This window comes from Nannobrachium achirus, assembly GCF_963921795.1.
Source record: "Nannobrachium achirus genome assembly, chromosome: 23".
NCBI classification, from domain to species: domain Eukaryota; kingdom Metazoa; phylum Chordata; class Actinopteri; order Myctophiformes; family Myctophidae; genus Nannobrachium; species Nannobrachium achirus.
Window position 1 is genome coordinate 34,931,121 of NC_137830.1, and position 24,421 is coordinate 34,955,541.

The following is a 24,421-nucleotide window of genomic DNA, read 5'->3' on the forward strand; positions in this document are numbered from 1 at the left end:
TTCTCCTTTTTTATATTAACCACATTGAACCCTAGCGTCCATATTCTGAGAACTTTAGCCAAAAATAGCAGATCTACAAGCTTGTAGATCGGCTATTTTTGGCAAAGAGCTTTGGTGTAGAGGGGTAAAAGAGCAGACTAAGTACAGAGTGAAAGGTCAAGTTTATTAAAGGGGCGTGACACGGCCAAAACAGCTAATTATGGCTATCAAATTAGCCAATTTTTTTAATGATGTCATGTACCCCCATGTTAAATGACCCAATCAAATTAATGTATTGTAGTTACTGTACTGAAAGTAGTACTTTCTGTACAGTAACCGAAATAAATTAATTTGATTGGGCTAATATGGGGGGAGGGGCGGAGTCAATTATCCATATCATTATCTTTTGAAACTGCCCCAAAAAAAGCTGTCCGAGGTGTCTTTCCAACTTTCTAAACCAACTTTAAAACTATCAGTTCTAGGGGTAAAAATGATATAGCATTCGCTATAAAATCAATGGTTAGACCGATAAAAAAGTACATGTCTTCTTCAAAAAAGGTGTCAAAAAAGGTGTACGAGGGTCAACACGCTTTTCCCCGTCTATGCGACGGTTTTGTCGGCCATACCCTGCTGTCTCTTGCCCTAACCTGACTGGAGCACCCGGGACACCGGAGCAACCGTAGAACGAGGGACCAGCGATCTCCTCCTCCTCCTCCTCCTCCTCCTCCGCAGAGGAGGTCCGCGGCTCATACACTCTGTGTGTGTGTGTGTGTAGCCTGTGTGTGTGTGTGTGTGTGTGTGTGTGCTTTCGCGCGTGTGTGTGTTAGCTCTCGCAAATAGCCGTGCGGTGCAGCGCTAGCCACGCTACACGCTAACAACAAGGTTGTGCGCGGCACCGCACAACGGACGAAGTATACATTGCGCGGCACCGCACGACGGACGAAGTATACATTCACTACTAACTGATACGGCCCCGCCTCCTTTTCAGACTGTTTGAAGAAACACCACGTGACCTATGTATCATAATGTTAATTTTCGGCCGGTGTCGCCACTCCTTTAAGTATTGACAGTTCAAGTGGTTAAATATCTGAAAACACACATTGACATGAATCCAAAATACACTGATGATTGTGCTGTCAAACAAAGAAACTATATGGAATCCATGAAAAGGATGTGGGGGTCCCTGCTTCATCTCTCTCTCTCAGCTAAGGGGTCCTTGGCCTGTTGAAGACCCCTGAGATAGTTGAACCAAACATCTCCCACATTATGTAAGGCAGGCTAGTCTGGGCAGCATGCTTGTTACAGGCGGATAAGGGCAAGATGACACAGAGCCTGAGCTACAGACGCTAGGCTAGAGCTTCTCTCTGAGTGACTAGCGGAGGATAGACACGCACTCTGTCTCTCATCAAATTGAATTAAAGTGAGGGGAACGGCGGAACCGATGGCAACACTAAAAAGGAGGATCGGGCACTACCACCGTGTCCAGAGAAGAAAGAGGAGAAAAGAGGGAGAAGCTGTTAGAAAAAGAAGGGGCGGTCTACAACGCGATGGCAGTAGAGCCAAGAAGGAAGGAAAGGACTTAAAACAGGAAATCTGAGATGTTGAGATTGGACACCTAAAAGTAGCATCAGAGAGAGAGAGGGAGAGGGAGAGGGAGGGGGAGAGGGAGAGAGAGAGAGAGAGAGAGAGAGAGAGAGAGAGAGAGAGAGAGAGAGACAGACAGACATTTAAAAAAATAAAAACCACTAAAGCCGAGTGTGTCTCCCTGAGTGCCTATTCTTGCCACTAATATTGATGAGGATTAAGCAGGAATACCAGAGTCTTGGATAAGGTCTTGGAAGAAATGGTGCAGGCTTCCTGTTGCCATTTTAAACCCCTTAAGGAGACAGAGATTACTGATTCCGTCTGTCTCTTACGTACGTACTGAAGTTAGCACAAACACGCAAATGCTCACACACTGTGTGCCACGCAAAATTGGACCACGGTCGGATGGGCGGACAGACAGACAGACAGACATTTGTGTGGTCCGTCTGTCCGTCCATTCTTCCACCCAACCACAAACACACATGCATGCGCAAACCGTAGTTTTGCATAGCCAGATGATCTGCCGAAACATCTGGGGACATCTGAATTCATTGTAGGTCCTAAAACAGCGGCTACTGAAAAAGACATGATGACCAAACCAATCCTGCAGTCCCAATATGAAGGGCTGTCATCGGCCTAAAGTCTTTAGGCCTAAAGTCTTTAGGCCGAAAGACATTGGTTCCGCAATGCGGTTATTATTCTATTTTTTTTATCTCCAAATTGTTCTAGCCTCTAGAACGAATTTAAATGTCACTGGTTGTTTTGGCAGAGACGCAAGACTAGCCTACTCGAGGACTTTAGCCTTGGACAAACTCACTAAATGAAATAACTCTTTCCAATACAGAGCCAGGCAGTCCCGCGCAGACCCGAACCAATCCAAAGTAAACACTAACACGGCAGCGCTCCAGCAGACCCTCTCACAAATCTCTTTTCATAAAACGTATTATTCAATTCTTAGACGCTCGCACTGACCCACATACCCACGTCAAACAAATGAACCCTTGCCGACAGCCAGCATTATGGCAGGGAATGACACAGAAGTGAGGCACACAGTGCTCAGGGGGCGGATGACTCAACCGAGGCGGTGCATGCGTGCGTGTGTGTGTGTGTGTGTGTGTGCATGCATGCATTCATTGCATGTGTGTCCATTTGTGCATTAAAGTAGACTGAACAGCCACACATCCCCAATGAGTTGCTGCCGTGGACACAGTGACTCATATTATTCATCTATTGCTCATTAGAAAGACAAGAGAGTCTAATTTAACACTTTAAAGCAGGGGTCTTCAACGTTTTCAGGCCAAGGACCCCTTAGTTGAGAGAGAGAGATGAAGCAGGGACCCCCACAACCTTGTCATAGATTCCATATAGTTTCATTGTTTGACAGCACAATCACCAGTGTATTTTGTTTTGTATTCATGTCAATTTGTAATTTTCAGATATTTAACCACTTGAACCGTCAATACTTAATAAACTTGACCTTTGACTCTGTACTTAGTCTGCTCTTTTTCCCCTCAACACTAAACCTCTTTGCCAAAAAGGCGTTGTGAGCTTGTAGATAGGCTATTTTTGGCTAAATATGGACGCTAGGGTTCAAGTGGTTAATATAAAAAAGGAGAAAAAAAAGTTTCTATCACACACAGATTTGAAGGACCCCCTGTTGTAACTCTGAGGACCCCCTAGGGGTCCCGGACCCCCTGTTGAAGACCCCTGCTTTAAAGGGTTTTAGTGTGTGCGATGGGGAACCTCTTTATATTCTAGCTGCTATAGTGTGACATCCATCACCACAAGGCTGTGAACAGATGCTTTAAATGCAGCTGGTAGCACATGACTGGAAGAAATGCACCATTCACCTCGAGGTCCTTTCAATGCGTAAACTCAGTCGTGATGAATGGATGAATATCACATTGAATACTTCTCGCATCATCATAATCTAGGAAACAAAAAAACAATTACAAAAATGATGTGCAAATGAAAAGGGCTGATTTGGATTTTCGTCATTTTAAGGGCAAGGGCAGGAAGGCCCGGACACTTTTCAGTTAAATAAATAATGATTTCCCGAAATAATTTACCGGTTGAAGAATGACCAATATTTGTCAGAACTACTGAGTCAAAAGTTCATATACCCTCCACCCTGGACTAATGAGAGCCACTAGTTGCGTTTCCATAAAGCTTATTCGAAAATAGGAAACGAATTGTCAAAGATTAAAGAAAAGAAAAAGCGAATATAGCCTGTTTCCATCCACTGATGAAATGCGATTCTTGGGAGACCTGTTGTAAATGACATCCCGCGGGCCTGCACACAATGCACAGATCTGGGATCGGGCTGATCTTTTTCACATCGAACCCGAGACTTGACTGATAGCTTTTTGTCCGCCCCGAATCGATGTCTCATCCTGCAAGTTTCTGCGTCTGGAAGGTGGCCGATCTGCAAGCTCACAACGCGTCGCGGATGCGAGGTGCTGTGAGCTTGTAGATCGGCCACTTTTGGCACGCAACACGGTGTGACGATATACTGTATAGCCAGGATTTACTTGGGTGATGTGACGGACGAGGCTTGCACACAACAGCGCCATAAAATAAACATCCGATGCAAGGTACAGTAGTTGGGAACACGGCGCCAACAAGTTAGTAGCTCCCTTCAGCTCCTTTCAGCCAAATCGATTTCATGCAATTTCAATGCATTTCAATTCAAAACCTATTTGCTTAGTGTTTCCATTTCCCTTTTGCGCATTTAGTTTTTTCTATAAAGCCTCAAAATCCACCGCCTCCAAGCGCATAAATGTTTTTGCGAATAATAAAGGTTTATTCGAATTTTTAAGTGTTTCCATTAAAAGATTTATGCGCAAAAGCCTTAATGCGCAAAAAAACGGCTTTATGGAAACGCAACTACTGACTCATTGGAAGATGGGACTCAGGGACAGTTAAGAATTCAGAACTAAAGAAAAACCGAAACAATCAGCTATGGAAATGTATCTCAGGTCTTCTAAGATTTGAGGGGCAGATCGACCAAACTGGGTCATAGAGGCCTTCATGGCCTCTATGAAATCCCTGCCCTATACCCCCTACAAATAGTGCCCTACAGCACAATGGAAAAACGTTGTTTCAGTCTTAATAATTATTGATCATTTGTTATCATTTAGCCACTATTAGTTGTTGGCATTTGCACATTATGTGAAATTCCTCCCCTGCATTCTAATACCCATCCTATGAAATGAGGAGCAGTGGCTGCTATTAATGCAGCGTCGAGGGAGTGCTTAGGGGTTAAGTGTCTTCAACGCGTAGTCTGAATGGATTGGGGGGGGTCAACGGTGACCTTCCGATTCCCCGACGGCCTCTTCACCCACTCAGCTTGCTACGGCCATCCCGCACAGCCTCCCACTGTAGTGACATAATTGTTTTCTTCATCCTTTAACCCATTTAGAACGGGTACACATTTTGTGTATCATTATTTTATGCTTTAACTATTGAAAAATAGCAGATATACAAGCTCACAGCGCGGCACCGAGTGCCGCGCTTGCGAGCTTGTAGATCTGCTATTTTTGAAAAATCGTGAAAATTAGAATTTTCACCCGATTCTATAAGTGTCTTTTGAATCCTTCTAAGATTTTTTTGAAAAACCTATGTTTCTGTGTCAGCAATCTGGCCAGCCATCGTCAAAGAAAAGGTCCTTTTCACTTAACTGGAGCTCAGTTAGTCTGTTCTTGAGAGACTACTATGTCAGTAGTTCTCAAACCTTTTCATGTGAAGGACCCCCAAAATGATATTTATTTGGCCACGGACCCCCATCTCAAAATATTAAGTTCCAGGGACCCCCCAGAAGCAAAATTTGAGTTACAAACGTTCGCTTTGAAAATACATATATTCAAAGATTTGCACACATTTTCACGACTTTTAAAAAAATAGCAGATCAACAAGCTCGTAGCGCGGCACTCGCGCTGTGAGTTTGTATATCTGCTATTTTTCACTGGTTAAAGCATTCGATAATTCTAGGCCTAAATTTAACATAGAGAACTCAGCCGTGTGGTGCCAAAAGTTAAAATCCCATTCTTTTTCTGCATATAGTACAGAGTTTTTTCTTTTTTCTTTTACTAAGATTGTGTGGACAATATCCATATAATATATGTGTAATAAGAATGATTTAAAACACTTTGGACACACATGCACAATGGCTTATTAAGGGATAAGTAGTTCCTTCATTCTTCAATAAATGTATGAACGGAATAATTCATCCGGCTGGTTGGCCTGATCCCACGCTTAAAACTCTTCTATAAGGATATTGTGAAAGGTGTCTGACTGGAAATCTCGTGTACGTTCTGTTTACTGGTGCTAGATCCCGTGAGGGTGTGTTGCTGGGACAGAGAAAGGTCCATAATAACGTTGATTAGATTAGATTAGATTAATAGACAGACAGACAGACAGACAGACAGACAGACAGACAGACAGACAGACAGACAGATAGACAGACAGATAGATAGATAGATAGATAGATAGATAGATAGATACTTTATTAATCCTGAATTGGTGAGCTTAACGTTGTTTAATACAATCAGATAGGACTTTTTGGTTTCAATGAATGGGCTGTCAAGGGTTGGCATGGCAACGTATATAACAGATAGCATTATTATTAGCATCTTAAGTTGCTTGCGGCTACTGGGTTCCTGCAGCCCTGGCTCCTGGCAGGTGTTAATTTGAGTCTGTGAGTGAGTCACAGAAATAAGGAATAACTAAGCCTTTCTTCTAGAAATATAGCAAAACCTCTCTTGTCCTTTCTTAGATTACAATTATTGTCAAAAAGAATACACAGAACACAGTATAGAGAGTAGAGACCCATCAAAAATACAAAATGCACTGTCTGACACCCACTGAGTATGTTAATTACTTGCTCATAAAACTACTGAACCAAGACATCTACAGTTGCCTTTACAGTACCAAAACGTGCTGAGCCGACAGTACATACAGTATGATTCCATGTCTTTGGCACCGAACACAAACACTTATAATGCAAGGAGGACAAACAGGCCATAAGTGTTTCGTTTCTGTGTCACCATTATGAGCAACGCTTGATGTGAGCGTGCACGCACGCACGCACGCACGCACGCACGCACGCACGCACGCACGCACGCACGCACGCACGCACACACACACACACACACACACACACACACACACACACACACACACACACACACACACACACACACACACACACACACACACACACACACACACACACACACACACACACACACACACACACACACACACACAGTGTTAAATTACAGTTAGGTGTCAACTGTTTCAAGCGGAGTCCTCCTCAATAATTAGACGTCCATTTAGACACCCTTTATTTACCTACATTAACCATTAATCAGAGCTTAATATTAGGAGAACTGTCTTTTTGAGATTCAACACAACTGACCGCAAGCCACTGTCTCAGGTGTTACATAGCACACACACAACTTTAAGCTGGGTTAGGCAAAGAATGGTGTTGGTGTAACTAATGATAATAATATTGCCCTTCAAAAAGCATTCCACAATGCCAGTGCCAGCTACACTGCTGAGAACTAACTGTCATTACTGATGGTATCTCAACATTGACCTATTTCAAGGAAACATCCAGAGGATGTTTTTGTTCTATTTATATACAGGCTACAATGCATAAATCAGAAATGTAGAGCATACAACACATCCACTCTCATCAGGTGCAGGAGTCAGGACAAACAGAAGATCAGCATAACATATTGTTGTTTCACCTCGTGATTCACGTGCATGTGCATTTTCTAATGTTCTAATATCATCGTTATTATTATTATCTACTATTTTCAAAAAAGATGATACAATGATACAATTTGTTCTTAAATAGGTGTTTTTAAATCGTAATTCGCAAGCTAGCTTATTTTTTGAAGAATTGAACCAAAATTTAAGTTTAACATTTTTCACAATCAATGACATCCCCAGAATAGGGACATCAGGGTTAAGGCCCATTCCCACTGGGCCAGATAACAGATAAAAACCTTGTGGTTGTGTATGCGACCTGACGGTCGCTTATCTCCCGATTTAGGGAGTCTTACTGGTTATTATTATTATTATTATTATCATTAGCAGTAGTAGTAGTAGTAGTAGTAGTAGTAGTAGTAGTAGTAGTAGTAGTAGTAGCAGCAGCAGCAGCGATTATTTTCTTTCCTTTTGGAATAAATTAGTCTCTGATGTGGGACGGGACATGTAGCTAACACCATCACTGGGAACAACAGCTCTGAAGTCATCTCCTTCATCTCCAATAATCAGAGTGTTACTTTACATCTGGAACTCCTTAAAACATTTGCATTGTCGTCTTCTTTTTTAAACCACTGTAAACCTTCAAAACGGTTTTTGAAATAAACGATCTACGTCGCATCACAAGCTTGCAGATTGCCTATTTTCTAAAAATACTTTTTAAAACGTTTGTGGTTAAGTGGCAAACAATTGATGTTTCTTACCTCTCCAAGGTGAGGTGTGGGGTTGAATCCGCACAGGTTACACACAGTCTTCTTGCACTCTGTGCAGTGTCTGTAGTTGGGCGCATCAGTCGAGCCCACGTTCAGATCAACCTTACAGAGTGGGCAGTTCTGTTTGGTGGTGTCCGGTGCCGAAGGAGTGGCGTCCGCTACCTTTGGAGGCTCCAGAGTGGGCTCTGCTTCAGGGGCCTTACCCTCACCGTCCACAGAAAGGGATTTGGACTTGAACATGAACTTGGCTGTAGGGGTGTCGGGAGCAGATTCCGAATCAAGGGGAGACCCTGGAGGAGAGAAGGGGGAGTCGGGAACTGAACCTGGGGAGCAGGGGGAACCTGGCCCAGAGTCAGGAGGGGAGCCCGGTCCAGAGTTAGGGGATTCTGGGGGCGACTCTTCGTCCTTTGAGTCACCACCAGAAACCAGATTAGTCGCTGAGCTCAAGATGGACGACCCAAAGCCGAACATCTGAGAGGCGGATGCTGGAGGTTTCGCCGCTCCTGACCCCATACCCCCAAAACCTCCAAAAAACCCTCCCTCCTGCTTTGGGGCTGCCTGGCTTGGTTTGGCTGCTTCGGTGGTGCCTCCAAAACCAAAGCCACCGAAGAAGCTCGACTCCTGTTTGGCCTTTGCCGGCGAGGGCTGGGGGCTGCCTTTCGGCGGCTGAATGGGGCGGCCCGTCTTGGGATCAATTTTGGGCGATGCTGCAGCAGACGAGGAGGCTGGAGAGGATGGGGCTCCCGGAGAGGTAGGGGATTTCTGCCTGGGTGTGGTCGGCGGAGTTAAACCAGAGTCGGTGGTACTCTGCTGTTTGATCAGTAGTTTCCCCGGCTTGCCAGGCGCCTGTCTCTGTGGCGAGGGAGGGGCGGAGTCCTGCTTGGGCTTCACTGCGCCAGGGGGGTCCATGCCCCCCATGGCGCGCTGCATCTGGCAGTTGAGACACAACCACTCCTTACCCTGCCAACACACAGCGTGGGTTAGATTGGTCTAATGCATAATAGACACCATCATGAGCTCATGGTATGGGACACATGCAATCACAGGCCAGTGCGAGCAAACAACCTCATAATGATCGTCTCTTGATTTTAGCTGTAAATATATCGTCGCTGTCAGGTGGAAACCTTGTAACACTGTATACAAATCGTAATAAAGGAAATAGAAAATGCATGCATGTGCTCCAAAGGATCCAATGTAGTCATTTTGTCGCAAGCTCTTGTTATATATTTTTCATTGGTTAAATATTCATATAACCCACAGACAGACTTAACCACTTTCAACCTCTAACAAGTGGCTTGCTTAGTTTTGCTACTTTTGCATTACTGTTATAGAATGAACTATAAAAAAGGATTTGAGTGACCAACAGCATTCATTTCTAAATTTGTTTTTAAAACATAAGATGATATGGAGATATAAGGTTTCTTTGTCTGACAGCAAGGATATACTGTATAATACACAAAATCATTAACTCATAAGTCTAATTACGCTCTTTCAAATGACGTGACACAAGGGACTTATTATACTGTTGTCATGTTTAAATGTACTTCGTAATTAATAATTTTCCCCCTATATTAGGCACCAAGTAATTTTTTTGGGTGAACTATTTATCTGTGGAACCGAGTCAAACAAAATGTAATGCCTCAATACAACATTCCAAGTGCTTGTCAGGGTGGGGGGTCTCCAGTTCAAATATGATCATTTTGGGGGGTCATGGCCTGAAAAGGTTGAGAACCACTGATTTAAACCATTATAAAATAGTATAGTACTGGATAGTATTTATAGCAGGGGTCTTCAACGTTTTCAGGCCAAAGACCCCTTAGGTGAGAGAGAGATGAGGCAGGGACCCCCAAAACCTTTTCATAGATTCCATAGTTTCATTGTTTGACAGCACAATCATCAGTGTATTTTGGATTCATGTCAATTTGTGTTTTCAGATATTTAACCACTTGAACCGTCAATACTTAATAAACTTGACCTTTCACTCTGTACATATGCTATTTTTGGCAACAGTTCTCAGAATATGGACACTAGGGTTCAAGTTGTTAACACAAACTCTGCCATCAAAATACCCCTTTGTACCCCTTCTCTGCCATGCCCGTAGAACCCGTAAATGTAATAAAAATGTATTAAAAAACATTTTTTTATCGAAACGCAACTAAAATAGGCCGGAACTAATGCTCCGTGATCGGTTTCTACACGGACACATTATTGAGCGGACACCTTTAACATTGGAGTCCCTGAACCGGAAGCGGAAGTCCGTCCTCTATTTTGGCCCAGCTTACTGTCTGCACTCCGTGGCTTACAGATGGAGAACTTATTGATCGATTGAAAAAGTTTCAAGTGTGTCCGATCACGCACGATGGGAACTGGACGAGCGCCCACGTTAACAGGTAGGACTCGGAGAAGCCGGCAGTGAAAGACATAGAGAAATTAACGGGCTTTACGGCCGTAAACTACGAATGAGTTAATATAAAAAGATTTGAAAGATTTGGAGGACCCCTAACTCTGAGGACCCCCTGTTTTGAAGACCCCTGATTTATAGCAATATAGTATATTAGCACAAAGTCGGCTTTGTAGTACACAGGGTGCCACTCGGTCTGGTTAACTGTATTGCAGACAGTTCATGCAAGTATAGCCCATGTTGTATGGGTTAGCATCCCCGCTAGCTGGCACACAAAATCCTCCTGTCCCTGTGACATGAGTCACCTTGATCAGCCTCCCCAGTGTCCATATGGTCTCTCTGCTCCTCAAGTCCTTTGCCACTCACACAAGTTGCATTTCCCCTGCCAGGCTTTTGCTGCCACGCACCGTATGGTGTCAGGGAATTTGAAGTGTGCGATGTGCTAACAAGCAAACAAGTGCTGCTTTAAGTTAATGTAGAGCGACAGCGTGCTTTGATTGGATAATCTGTTGAAGACTGACATTTGAGACATGGAAAATGAAATAACGTTTTGTCCCTCCTCAAAAACGCAAGTCACCCATTTCTTAATTTGCCGTGAATAATGTCTACGTTGGTGCATGTCATAAAAAATATTGGAATATTTTGGTTTGAAAATTAGATCATCATTTGAAATATGTGACACCAACTTTGATAAAAAATGATTGCTAGCTGGCATCAAAGTATACCCATCATGAACCTTTACAGAGGCGGTTAGTAAGATTGGAGACAAAAACGGTGTAATCAACTGCCCGTATTTCTTCCCCAAAACATGATCATTTGACATTGGATTCTAATGACATTAGGGCTGTCACAATTATTAAATAATCGTATAATCGCAATTATTTGAAATAATCGTCTAATCGCAATTATTTGACATAATCGCAATTATTTTGTGATAATCGTTTACATGTTGAAAAATGTTTATATATCTTCAAACATTTAAAAAATAGTGGAAATAGCAGATCTACAAGCTAACAACGCGCCGCGATGTGACGCGTTGTGAGCTTGTAGATCGGCAATTTCCACTATCAATGTTCTTTTTAAAGTGTAAAGTTGTCAAATAGGTCCTTCATTTCTTTGTATATTTGGGTTATGTGTCATATCTGCCATGTGCAACTTCAAAGCCTACAAGCCAAACAGAAATGTAATTGTCAACGACAAAAACACAATTAAATCGTTAATCGCAATTATTTGAGTGACAATTGATCGTCATGTAAAATGTCATAATCGTGACAGCCCTACATGACATCGAAGAGGAGAGGAGAAGAGAGGAGAATAAGGGTTATTATCTTACCGCAGAGTCTGGGGGACTGAACCCACACAGACTGCACACCTGGCTCTTACACTCTGTGCAGTTACTGTAGTTGGGCGGGTCCTTTGAGCCCACATTTAGCTGGGTGGTCTTGCACAGCGGACAGAGACCACCTCCAGTCTGTCCAGGATCCCCTCCAGTCTTAGCCGGCCCTCCAGGCTGTGCACCGGCCTGCGGGCCAGATGGCCCTGGTCCAGGTTTCGCAGGTCCTTGGGGAGGGGGACCACCTTTTTGCTGGGGAGGCCCCCCTTGTTTGGGGCCTGGTGGACCCTGACCTTGCTTGGGACCCTGCCCAGGGGGTCCTTGCCCCGGTTTTGGGCCTTGTCCAGGGGGTCCCTGACCCTGTTTTGGGGTTCCTCCCTTGGGTGGCGGGGCGGCCTTGCCTTTTGGTGGTTCCTCGTCCCCAAACAAGGTTGACATGGACGACGACATGGAGCTCATGCCCCCGCTGAGGAAGCTGGAGCCAAACATGCCGGTGGACTTGGTCTCTGGGTCTTTAGGCTCTTGCCGGAATCGGGACTCGAGAAGACTGAGGGAAGAGGGGCTGCGTCCCGGTGCGGGCCTACCAGCCGGGCCCTGGCCGAACGCGTCTACAGTCCGACTCTTGCTGAGACCAGGCGGGCCCCTGGAGCCGCCGACTCCTACCTGTCCAGGCCGCTGCTGAACATCAGCCTCTGAAGGCCTGTGAGATGGACAGAGAACAGAGAGGAGGCGTTAGCTTTCACATCAGGACTGCAGTTAATTCTTCTGTTTTTCGGTTTATTTTGGCAACAAAAGAAAATGTTATCAATCGCTTAGTGAGTTGAATTAAAGTCAGAAACAAATCAAAGCAAATCAAATCATGTTACTGACCCAGAAGCCAACTAAAAACTGTGGATTAAAATGGACGGTGTAAGAGGGCATCAGGATAGTTCTGTAATCGGGTTCTTTTAACTAATTTCCTTGCTAATGAATCATGGCATTAAACAACTCAAACCCCCACTGAACCACACATCATCATAAATAGCTCACGCTCTTGCATTATTCAATACAGCCTGGATTCAAAGACTCAACTCGCTTAAACACGCTCACACATGCTCCCCTCACACATGAACAAGTACACTGTATAGGGAAAAACAATATCCTCTCCACTTTAAAAGTAAAGTATTTAATTTGAAACCTAACCAGATCTTAATCTGTGACGATGCTTTGAATACAAGCTCTGCAGCTTGGCTTGTGGCTGTAAGATAGCAGGATTGAAGTCTATGTGTCTCGTCACTGTCGGGCAGAAACCTCGTATTTCCAAGTTTCAAATGTGTATGTTTTTTCACAAAGTAAAGCCCTGCTTCATCATACAAGGCCGTCGCACAAGGGTAGTGAAAACAGCAGATCTGCAAGCACACACCGCCTCGCGGTGCGAGGCGTTGTGTGCTTGTAGATCCGCTATTTTCACTATTTTAAATCATTTTTAAAATGATAAATACAAAACTACCGGTTTTGGACATACAGGGTTTCCACCCGACAACAACGGTATACTAGAATAAACCATTTCCCTTTTCCATGACAGGCTGTAACATATTGAATCAATGTGTATGATGTGTCATTTTTATTAATTAAGGATAACTACATCTCTAGTCTCTCGCTCTACCTCCCTCCTCTCTCTCTCTCTCTCTCTCTCTCCCTATTTTTTTTTACAACCCATGTCAGTCACATTAACCTTGTTACATTGCCAGTTCCATCTCAAGCAATATTACTTGGGATATTGCCCAACTTCATTACCCGATATCGCCCACGCATCGTCACCACAATAACAAGCTGGAAGCCTTAGCATTAGCGCCTTCAACATTAAGGCCCTTTCATCACATCAGTGGACACGAACTAAGGCAGCCATGTAGCTAGCCGCCTCTGGAGTAACGTTGAAAGTGAATCGTGTTGAATGACATGGGAGTGTAGATCACAGAGATGCAGAGAAGGAGGGAGGCTCTGCTCTGCTCTGCTCTAAGGGGGTAAGACGAGACATCTTTATTAGGCCGGGCTGAGATGCAACGCAGACAACCTGAACCTACACACTATCAGGTGCAGCCATGAAACGTCAATAGGAAACCCGGTGGAGAAGTGTGTCAATCAATGGCAAGCGAGGAATTAGTTCACTGGCAGGGGTGGAAGGTAACTAAGCACATTTACTCAAGTACTGTACTTAAAGGGATATTCCACTTTCAAAAGAACTTTTGATAATTTTATCGTCTAATCAGGCTTTTATGAACACCCTGAACAGTTTTTAATTTGCTTCATTCAATATTTTGATAGTTTATGTAAATGTTATCTGCCCCCCAGGCTCAGGGCCTCTCCACATACACACCCATTGTAACTTCAAACTCAATTTTAACCATGCTAGATTCAACAAAAACACCCATTCTTTTTTCTGGTGACTCATAATACCCTCCTAATACGATAACTTTTTTCATTTATTTTTTATAATTATTTTTTTTATTACATTTTTTCCATTTTCCCAAAGAATTATTAAAAATAAATGAAAAACGTTATCGAAAAAACACGGCCTGCTCACGTATTAGGAGGGTAGTATGAGTCACCAGAAAGAAATATTGTGTGTTTTTAATGAATCTATCATGGTTAAAATGAAGTTTGAAGTTACAATGGGTGTGTGTGTGGGGAGAGGCCCTGGGCCTGGAGGGCCTGGTAACATTTACATCAAATATCTAAATATTGAATCAAGCAAATTAAAAACTGTCCAGGGTGTTCATAAAAGCCTGATTAGACAATAAAATGACCAAAAGTTTTTTGAAAGTGGAATATCCCTTTAAGTAAAACTGAATACAATTCTTTATACTTCTAATTCTCCACTACATATCATAGGCAAATGTTTTAAGATTATTTGACCTTAGTTATTATTAACCTTGCAGATTTAGGAACTCATTGATTTGAGCTACAGAACAAAACATTTGTCAGACCCACAATATTAACGTGATGCATACATCAATGCAGTGTTTCTCAAACTTTAAAATTTCCAGATCTCCCCTTAACTCTGACAGTGTGTACAAATGGAACCAAATGAACCTTTGTTACAGACTTGTATGGGTCAATTTAGACCCCCATAAAGGAACCCCCAGAGTCCCTGGAATCTACTTTGAGAACCACAGCATTAATGTATTATTATACTATACAATTATTATTATACTATACTATTACATTTTAGTTTGGTAAAATTGTAATTCCAATAGTGGTGTACTTTTACTCCAGTAAAACAATAACAATAATAATACAACAGGGCTTTTACTTGGTACTCGAATAAGAATGGCAGGGTACTTCTTCCAGCACTGTTCAGTTCAATGGCAGTAAAAAACAGTGGTGGAAAAAGTACTTGAATGTTGTACTTAAAGGGCACTCCACCACTTTTCAACCTATGTTCATATAATTGGTCCTCACTCAAAAATAGCTTTCCTAGGAGACTTGGGCTGAGTAGAAAGAAATTGTGATATTTTATCATGAACATTAGTGAGGACCTATTATATTAAGACAGGTTGAAAAGTGGTGAACTACTCCTTTAAGTACAAGCATCAATCAATACTGCAATGTATAAGTACTCCGTTACAAGTAAAAGTCTGGAATTCAAAATGTACTTCGATTAAAGGTACAAAAGTATTGGTATCAAAATGTACTTAAAGTATCAAAAGTAAAAGTACTCATTATAGGCCTATAGAACTAAAGTTTTCAAATAAATGTAGTGGAGTATACGTACAATATTTGGATCTGAGATGTAGTGGAGTAGAAATAAAAGTATTGGAAAATGGAAATATTCAAGTAAAGCACAAACACCTCAAAATTGTAAATCTACTTAGTTACTTTACACCACTGGTAAAAACAAGTTGTGGTTTGGGCCCGTTGTTTACACAGCGGTGGATCTCAGCACCATGGAGAGCGCCCACTCTATTCGTCAACAACACTCTTCCTTCTCCAACATGTAACACGTTTTAAACCAGTACAGAACGGTCGGCGAATGGTGGCATTTGCGCTACAGTAGCTGTTCTATTTATAGTCATATTAATATGTATGCAACCCCCTCCCCAGGCCTTTCTCAGATAAAAACAACATCATAACAATTCACTTGAATGGAAGGAATCAAAGCGTACGGAAGCCACACATATATCAGATAATGCTGAATTATATCTGTGGGTTATGAATTCTGCACATTATGCCTGATGTTATTTTCGTTGTGAGCAGTTCAGGGCTGGTAGGCCTACCATGCACAGTCTGTGCCATTACGACCAATTGCAGAATGGAGGAAAATAGCGGAATTAAGCCCTATACAATACAATCAATGGTGTCGCTTGCCTAAATAAAAACGCGTCCTTTTCGGCAGGCGACACCTTCATGCAATTAAGTAGTCTACTATTAGCCTTTACCCAGCAGGCATTTCGACTATTGTATCTCACACAAATAGCCTACTGGTGTGTGGAGGCGTGTCTCTCCCATAGAGTTATAATAAGAAGGTCTCTCCACATCAGATTCTAGCTATACACCTTGGATTCGGGTGATCATCATTTAAAAATCACAATCCCTCAAAGCAGGACTGTCAAAACTGAACGACGCGTTTTGAAGGATTGTTAATGGGCGTGAACGTACACGTACGTGCGCTCTGCTATAATGTGCGCCTAATAGTAGGCTATACCACCTCCCAAAACGATGCTCCACACCAGAGGCGTCAATTGGGTATGGCAAGCTATGGCAGCTGGCAGCTGCATGCCATACCTTAGCTACAGGGGAAAATAATACAATGTACAATCGTGCCTGTTGCTAAGGTATGGCAAAATGACTGGTGTCTTGCACGCGCAAAACACCAGTCATGTTGCCATACCTTAGCTTTTTTCTGAACTGACGCCACTGCCACACACACACACACACACACACACACACACACACACACACACACACACACACATCTGCAATGCCATAATGATGAAAACACAGCTGCCGACGTTGTGCTCTGCTGTGTGTAATGTATTCATCATCGTATTGTTACTATTATCATCATCATTATAAGAGCCGTGCCTTCGAGCAGCAGCAGCGCCTCCACGCGCCCTTGACATCATCGCCGCGGCCAGTTGCCTCCTGTCCTCCTCGCTGAGTTGACTCAGGTCCGGTGGCATCGCGCCCGGGACCACCACGAACCCGCCCTGCCCGTCGGGCTTCAGCCCCTCCGGTAATCCAGCGAGCGGACCCTCGCCTCCTCCTTCGAGGCTCGCTTCGTTCCCCATGATGATGATGACGGACCCCTCCCTCCCCCCTTATCTTCCCGTTAACGCTCGACGCTCCTCAGCGTCCAAACAGCGCGGTGGTGGTGGTGGTGGTGGTGACAGCGGTATTCCGCGGTTTCTTCTTGGAACATCTCAGTGCTTCTGTTCTTGTATCCTCCCGTTGCCTTAATTTGCCCGTTCTTATTAAATCCGTTCCACTGGCTTCTCTTGTGTGTTTGTGTCGCGCATCGCTGCAGGTTGCCCGTGAGGGGGTCTCCTCTCCTCTCCTCTCCTCCGTTCTACAACACTATACCACCTCCTCCTCCTCCTCTTGCTCGCCACCGCGCATGTTCCGTCTCTGACAGGTGATCAGAACACATCACTGACGGCAAAAATGCTTTTTAAAGGGGACGCGCGCACGTAAATCGGTTCTTATTTAAAAAAAAGAATAGGCTAATAATAGCCTACATTTTTGGAAAAATAGGCATAAAGAAGACAAGTTTGAAGAAATTGAAGTCTAGCCTATACTGCAAAGAGCCGATGGAAAAGTGGCTTCAAACTGACTAAATACCTGTTTTTGGCACATCATTATAGGAACATTCCAAAATGTTTTGGCATTTTTCAAAATGAGCAGTTATAAGCTCACAATGCCTCACAATGTGATGCTTAGCTTGTAGATCTCCTAATGTCACTAAGCAGGCTATATCCTGGGATCAGTAGCATTTTGGGTTTCTGATCCGGCCGGTATAGGCTATAGTGGAAACAACCTATGTGATGTCATGTTGGCTGCATGGAACTAAACCGGAATCAGTTTTAACCCAAAATAATTCCCCGCGCTCAAGGGCCTAATTTTAGGGCCTACACAATAAACCCCTTGATACAGCATAGTTTTGCTTATTTTTTAAAAGTTCGTAGTCCAACTCATAGCGACTGGCAAGACTACTAACACTTCTCAAGCATTTACATACAGGGATTGGGGAAACAAACAGGCTGGGGGACCTACAGTAGCTGTTTCACAGCCTGTTTAAAATGAATACCAGGCTTTCCTCCGAGGTGGAAAGTCTGGTGACGCGATGTTAGTCGCTATGTATCCTAGACACATAATAGGTCATGATAGGTTTGGTTCCTTCTGCTGGAGACAGATCATGGCCATGGGTGCTGCTGTGCATGTATAATTTGAGGGTCAAAGTTCAACATACTGGCTCTTGAGGCCCCAATCACATATATGCGTGAGACATCTTCTCCGTATCGTTTGAGAATGAGGGCAGGTTTCAATTAATCTTCTATGCAAGTCACATGGTTTCATGTCGTTGCCGTGTCTCTTGCTCAACCGAAGGCTGTCTTTTGACCAAGAGATTTGCAAGAGACAAAAAACCACGTGACCTCCATTGACAATGAATTGGACCTCCTCCTCCCCCCCTCATTCTCAAACGATACGGACACGATAGCTGTCGCAAATGTTTGGATGGCGCCTGAAAATGCATTCCAATTAGGCCGCACACACACACACACACGCACAAGCACACACACACACACTCAGCACGACATTGTCACTGTTTTTGGTTGTGCCAACTTCAACTCTCTTTTCCCCTTCCCCCAAAAAAACAAAGCCTATCCGTGTCCTCTGAGAAAATGTTTACATGGCCAGGGGAGGGACCTAGAATATGCTTGTATTTCTCCCCGATCAGCGGGGACACAGTAGCTTAGCTGCCCTGGGGTATCTGCCATTGCTAACACAAAGTCAGGAAGAGCCAGACAGCCAGTTTGTCTCTCAACTCTGCCCGGTCTAAGAGCGATGCAGCCGGGGAAAGTCAAGTCTACCTCCATGAGAGACTATACACGTTGGTGGTGGTGTACTGGTTCACTTTCATGTTGTACCGAGCAAATATTTACAGCTACCAGGGATGAACAAACACTCTGTGCTTTTGCGTTATTTCACATGCTGTTCCACACTGTAGTGAGAGCCAGCTCCCTTTGGAGAATTAGGCCACTAACTGTTTTGTTCATTCCCAAGTAGTGTCAGAGAATGAAGGCCATTAAACTGTGCAGAGGCGTCCTGACAGACAACGGTTCCCCCCTAGTGACGGATATGCCGAGCGACTGTCTGGCTCTTAATAGGAGCCAAATGATGATCTGGATTATTCTTGCTGATGCGATCATGTCAAACATGTCGTTTTACGTAGGCTGCCATTAGCAGGTCTTACGTCAGATATTCCTACGTCCTCTTCCCTATTAGAACTACAGGAGTCAAGTTAGTACTGTACTGAGCAACAAGCTAGAAATGCTGCTGACCTTGACGTTTAGGTTCCCACTAACAAACCATCACGCATTCCTTCTTTCCCTGCTTCCTTTAACAACAGTGGCTAGAGTTATTCTGTCCACACAGTAAAAGCCAGATTTGTGTTACTTTAACGGTTAAGGTTTGACCCAAAGGGTATAAAAATGCATTGGTGCATACTTTGCTTTGCTTCTCCTCATTACTGCATCGCTGCCTTTCTTTGACCTTTAAGCTTTGTGCTCTGCATGCAATCTTCCTTCTCAGGCTGCCCCTCATTCTCACAAGGGAAAGGGAGTATTTTCTGGTCCCGGCGGGGACGGGAAATTGCTTTTACAGCTTCACCCAGCTGATGGCCACATGTGGCTATGTGTATTGCACAGGGCTGGAGCAGTTAAAGGGCAACTTTGTTTTTTTACAACAAGGGTTCATATTTTAGATTGTAATTAAAGAATATAAAAGATGAGTGTTAAAATGTTTTTATTCACTTCTTTCTATCGTTTTAGATGTTTAATTATTTTGATTTCAGCGGCTGGGGGCATGCGTACAAGTGGCTAAATATGTCTTTTTACACAGAATAAGCACATTCCCAAGATGCACCGCAATCTTTCATGGGCAGATATGACTTATGTTGGCTAGTAGTGTTACTGTAAATAGCAATAAAGAAATTGCTGGCTTATTGTGTCTAAAAAGACATATTTAGCCACTTGTACGCATGCCCCCATGCGTATGCATGCCCCCACGTTTTAGCACGCTAAACATGATAAACCGATAGAACAAAGTAAATGAAAACATTTTAACACTCACCTTTTCTTTTTTCTAATTACAATCTAAAATATGAATCCTTGTTGAAAAAACTAAAGTTGTTCCTTTAAGTGGCTAAGTGTCTTGCTCAGGGACACTTTAGACATGTATCCTGGGGAAGACGGTCGAACTGGCAACCTTCTGGTTCCCAGACAGGCTTTCGTTACCCACTCAGCAGTGGCTGCTCTTAGTCTCGCGTAGCCAGACAGCTATTCCACAATCTCCGAATGCTATATAGAGTCTGGAACTACAGCTCCTGAACGGCAAGTAATGGAAGCTGGCATTTCCGTTCAAGAGAAAATATTTTAAAATGTCATTTCTGATAAGCAGCAAGCTAAATATGCTTAGATGATTTTTATTTATATAATGATAAATGTGCGTGATGTGAGACAGAAACGGAAGTGAGGATAAGGCTTCACTTCCTCATCATCCTTCTTACGTTATTCCAGACTGTAGCCTATGACGGGAGCATTTGCAAATCGCGAGCAGTCTGGGAGCAGTCTGGCCACGCGAGGCTAGGCTGCTCTTGACAGTGTGTGTGTGTGTGTGATTGTGTGTGCCTTTTCCTGCGTTGAATAGGCCTACATAATATGACTGGATAAAAGATATCCAGCAAAGATAGTGTCAATTCACTCACAAATTGGCCTCCTTAATGGAGAATTACATAAAATGGAACTGGTGACTGTGTCTGTTCCCAGTTCCCACATTAGACAACGACACGTTAGGAACACATTATGTAATGCTCACACGAGAGGTGTCTAAAGCAGGGTTTCCCACGCATAGGGTTGCAACCCAAGTGTCCCTAGAAGGCCCTAAATTTGTCTTTTGGGTCTCGTGTTGAAATTGTTTGGGAAGCCCTGCTCTAAAGTATGTGACAGGCATCCTTCCGGGATGCAGTCCCAATTACAATAGCCAAAGACTCTGACATCAATTAGAAAATGTCAACTGAGCCAACTGTCAGTGTGCAAGTTACTGTCACTGGAAAGAGGCGCACGTTCACTGGCATCTCGTCTGCGTATAAACCAGGAAACCAGTAGTTTTGTAAGAAGAAGAAAAAGCCTGCTATAAACTGCCCTCTGCTTTTTGTTGCCTAAATAGCTCTGCTTCACAAGAACACGTTTTAGTTTTTTGTTTGTTTGTTAGGACTGTGTTACCGTACATGTTCTCTAACTATTCACTTCTATTCGGTGTACTTTGTGATGCCCACTCAACAATACAGGTAAGAGATTCGCCAGAAAAAAACAAACCAAGCTTTGGCATCATGCAAAAAATATACTGTATATTTCTTTCTATGAATCTCTTACACCAAAATTGTTCTTATGAAGCCATTTTGTTCATAAAACAACACGTCACTACGTTACAGAAACCGGAGGATTTTGTTCCCAATGCGGGTGAAGAGTTGCGTAAATGATGCAAGGTCTAGTGTCGGGAGTTAATGGAACGAAATCAAGCAGCAATGGACACCAGCTCCTGTTCCCACATGATGCCAATGATATGGAACATTGCCAGTGGATTTACCGCTTTTAGTGCAAAGTGGCTTAAACACACACACAAACAGACACACACACGCACAACACACTCACACAGTGTAAATACATGACACCAACCACAAGCCTTGAGAAAAGGCAAATGTAAACATGGTTAATTTATACAGTATGCGCACACACACTCACTCACACACACACACACACACACACACACACGCATGCACGCACGCACGCACAGTCTACACACAGTGTGATGAACAGTGCCATTATCAACTGTTTCATGTAAAAGCCTGTTTCATGTAAAAGCCACACCACAGTGTGTGTGTGTGTGTGTGTGTGTGTGTGTGTGTGTGTGTGTGTGTGTGTGTGTGTGTGTGTGTGTGTGTGTGTGTTTGTGTGCGTGCGTGCGTGTTGCTAGGCCAGTGAAGACTGTAATTTGACTCTGGTAACCAGATCAGATACACTGCGCTCTGTTCATTAAAGTTGAATACTCAGCTGGATATGAGAATGACCCAACAAAACCTCTTTACTTTGTCCTGGAGAACGGCGGAAGATGAACACAGTCAAACACAACCCCCTAACCCACAACATAACACACAGTACCGTGCAGGCAAATGTGACAGATTTAAACAAGAATACCTAGAACAGGACTTAACAAATGTACAGAATCTTCTCCTGAGTCCTGACAGCTTCTTCACATCAAACCCAACTCCTCCCTTTCTCCCAATGGAAGATAAAAAGATAACAGTACAGTACAGACCTTCACATTAGTAGAAAGTGCCTGTTGGAGTGTTTAGGTAGGATCCTCTGAGGAAAAGCATGTCTTGGTTCTCCCGAGCCTGTGAGCGATGTTTCACGTCTGGTATATTAGCGCTGAGTCTCTTCTATCCCGATTAGCAGCCTGCCAGCTAGGCGGGCACGCGCCTTAATTCTGACCTCAACGCCAATTTCTACTGACCACTGACCGTCCAGACACCCAATACTAAAAATACTTTTAAAGGCACAGTGGCTCGCTTGCTTACTTAATCTTCATATCTTGTCCTGACTGACTGTAATGTACTCACTCACACATGCACACTGGCACACAGGCATGCACCCTCGGGCGCACCTGCCCACACACCGACACACATGCGCGCCGCCACACAGGCAGGCATGCACACACACACACACACACACACACACACACACACACACACACACACACACACACACACACACACACACACACACACACACACACACACACACACACACACACACACACACACACACACACACACACACACACACACACACACACACACACACACACACACACACACACACACACACACACACACTCCCCCTAATCCTCTTTTCTCTAAGCAGGCCAATCATTCACCTCTCTGCCGGGTAAGCTCCTTTCTGTCTTAACACACAGGTTTTCAAAGTGTGTGTTTGTAGGTGTGTGTGTGGTGTGTGAAAAGGAGAGGAAAGAAAAGGAAACATAAATACATCAATGAAATAATAATAATAATAAAATATTCAACAAATTTAATTTACCTTCAAAATTCATTAGTGTTCTTCTAGTTTAAAGGAGTAGTTCACCCCCAAAATGACTTTTTTCTATTGATTAGTCACGCCATGGAGACTTGAGTTCAATAATATTTGTATTCGTCACATTCCTAAGACAAAAAAGAAATGATTATAGTAAATGTTCCTTCATTGATTCTACTGTAGATGGGGACCCAAATGCATGGCCCTACTGTAGATGGGGACCCAAATAAGGCCCTGGCTGGGGACCCAAATGCATTTGGGTCAGAATCAGTGGGGGTACATTTAGGGTCAACTAAGGGTCAAGTAAATTTACCCCCATTGATTCTGACCCAAATGCATTTGGGTCCCCATTCAGGGCCTTTGTATTTGGGTCCCCATCCAGGGCCATGCATTTGGGTCCCCTTTCAGAATCAATGGGGGTAATTTTACCATAATCATTTTTTTCTCTAAAGAATGCGATAAATACAAAAATATATTATTGAACTGAAGTCTCCATGGTGTGACGAATCAATAGGAAAAAGGTCATTTTGGGGGTGAACTACTCTTTTAACCATGCACTTTCAAACTGATGGTGACGTCCCTATTTTGGTCATTGTTGTACAGATCGTTTCAAACATGTAAACCCATTTTGCAGTGGAGGGTGGCTATGGACCCGTTGGTCTCGTGTTAACACTCGTCACCCAGTCGTCATTGGGGGCCAGACTTGCTGCGTTGAAGTGTAAACAGGACAACAAATGAGCTGGCATGAAAAAGCCTCTCATAATGAATTATTCACTCCATGGCCATAGGGGTTGTATCTTACAGGGGCTCCAGAACCTTTCCATGCAGTGGAGTAAAGTATCTAAGTACATGTACTTTAAGTGCTGTACTTATGTACAGTTTTGAGGTATTTGTACTTTACCTTGAGTATTTTCAGTTTTCAGTACTTTTTACTTCTTCTCCACTACATCTCAGAGGTAAATATTGTACTTTTACTCCACTACAATTATTTGAAAACCTTAGTTGCTAGTTACTTTTTAGATTTTGATTATTATTACAAACCATTAACCACTTTGGCCCTATATACATTTCAGTCTTTTGAAAATAGCGGATCTACGGCTACTTCCTCCATTTTTGAAAACATTTGAATGCTTGAAATTGAAATCCTTTACAAATAATGACATGCCCAAATAAGCATACCAGGTTGAAAGAGATTAAACTGGCAATAACTGTAGTACACTTTTAAGTACAATAGTTAACTTCGAGATGAGGCGGAGGAGAAGTATAAAGTATCAAGAAAGAGAAATAT

At 43.3% G+C, this 24,421-nt stretch overlaps 1 protein-coding gene across 1 annotated transcript in view; it reads right to left on the reverse strand.

Moving 5' to 3' along the window:
* The window catches only part of pcloa (piccolo presynaptic cytomatrix protein a), a gene marked incomplete at both ends in the record, with an annotated part of 108,645 nt that extends 91,593 nt beyond the window's left edge, over positions 1-17,052 (reverse strand). Inside the window, 3 exons of the mRNA XM_080754347.1 lie at positions 8,040-9,008; positions 11,783-12,482; positions 16,847-17,052. Of these exons, the coding sequence (XP_080610473.1) occupies positions 8,040-9,008; positions 11,783-12,482; positions 16,847-17,052 (1,875 nt within the window). The remainder of the gene's footprint in view (positions 1-8,039; positions 9,009-11,782; positions 12,483-16,846) is intronic.
* Positions 17,053-24,421: the final 7,369 nt, after the last annotated feature.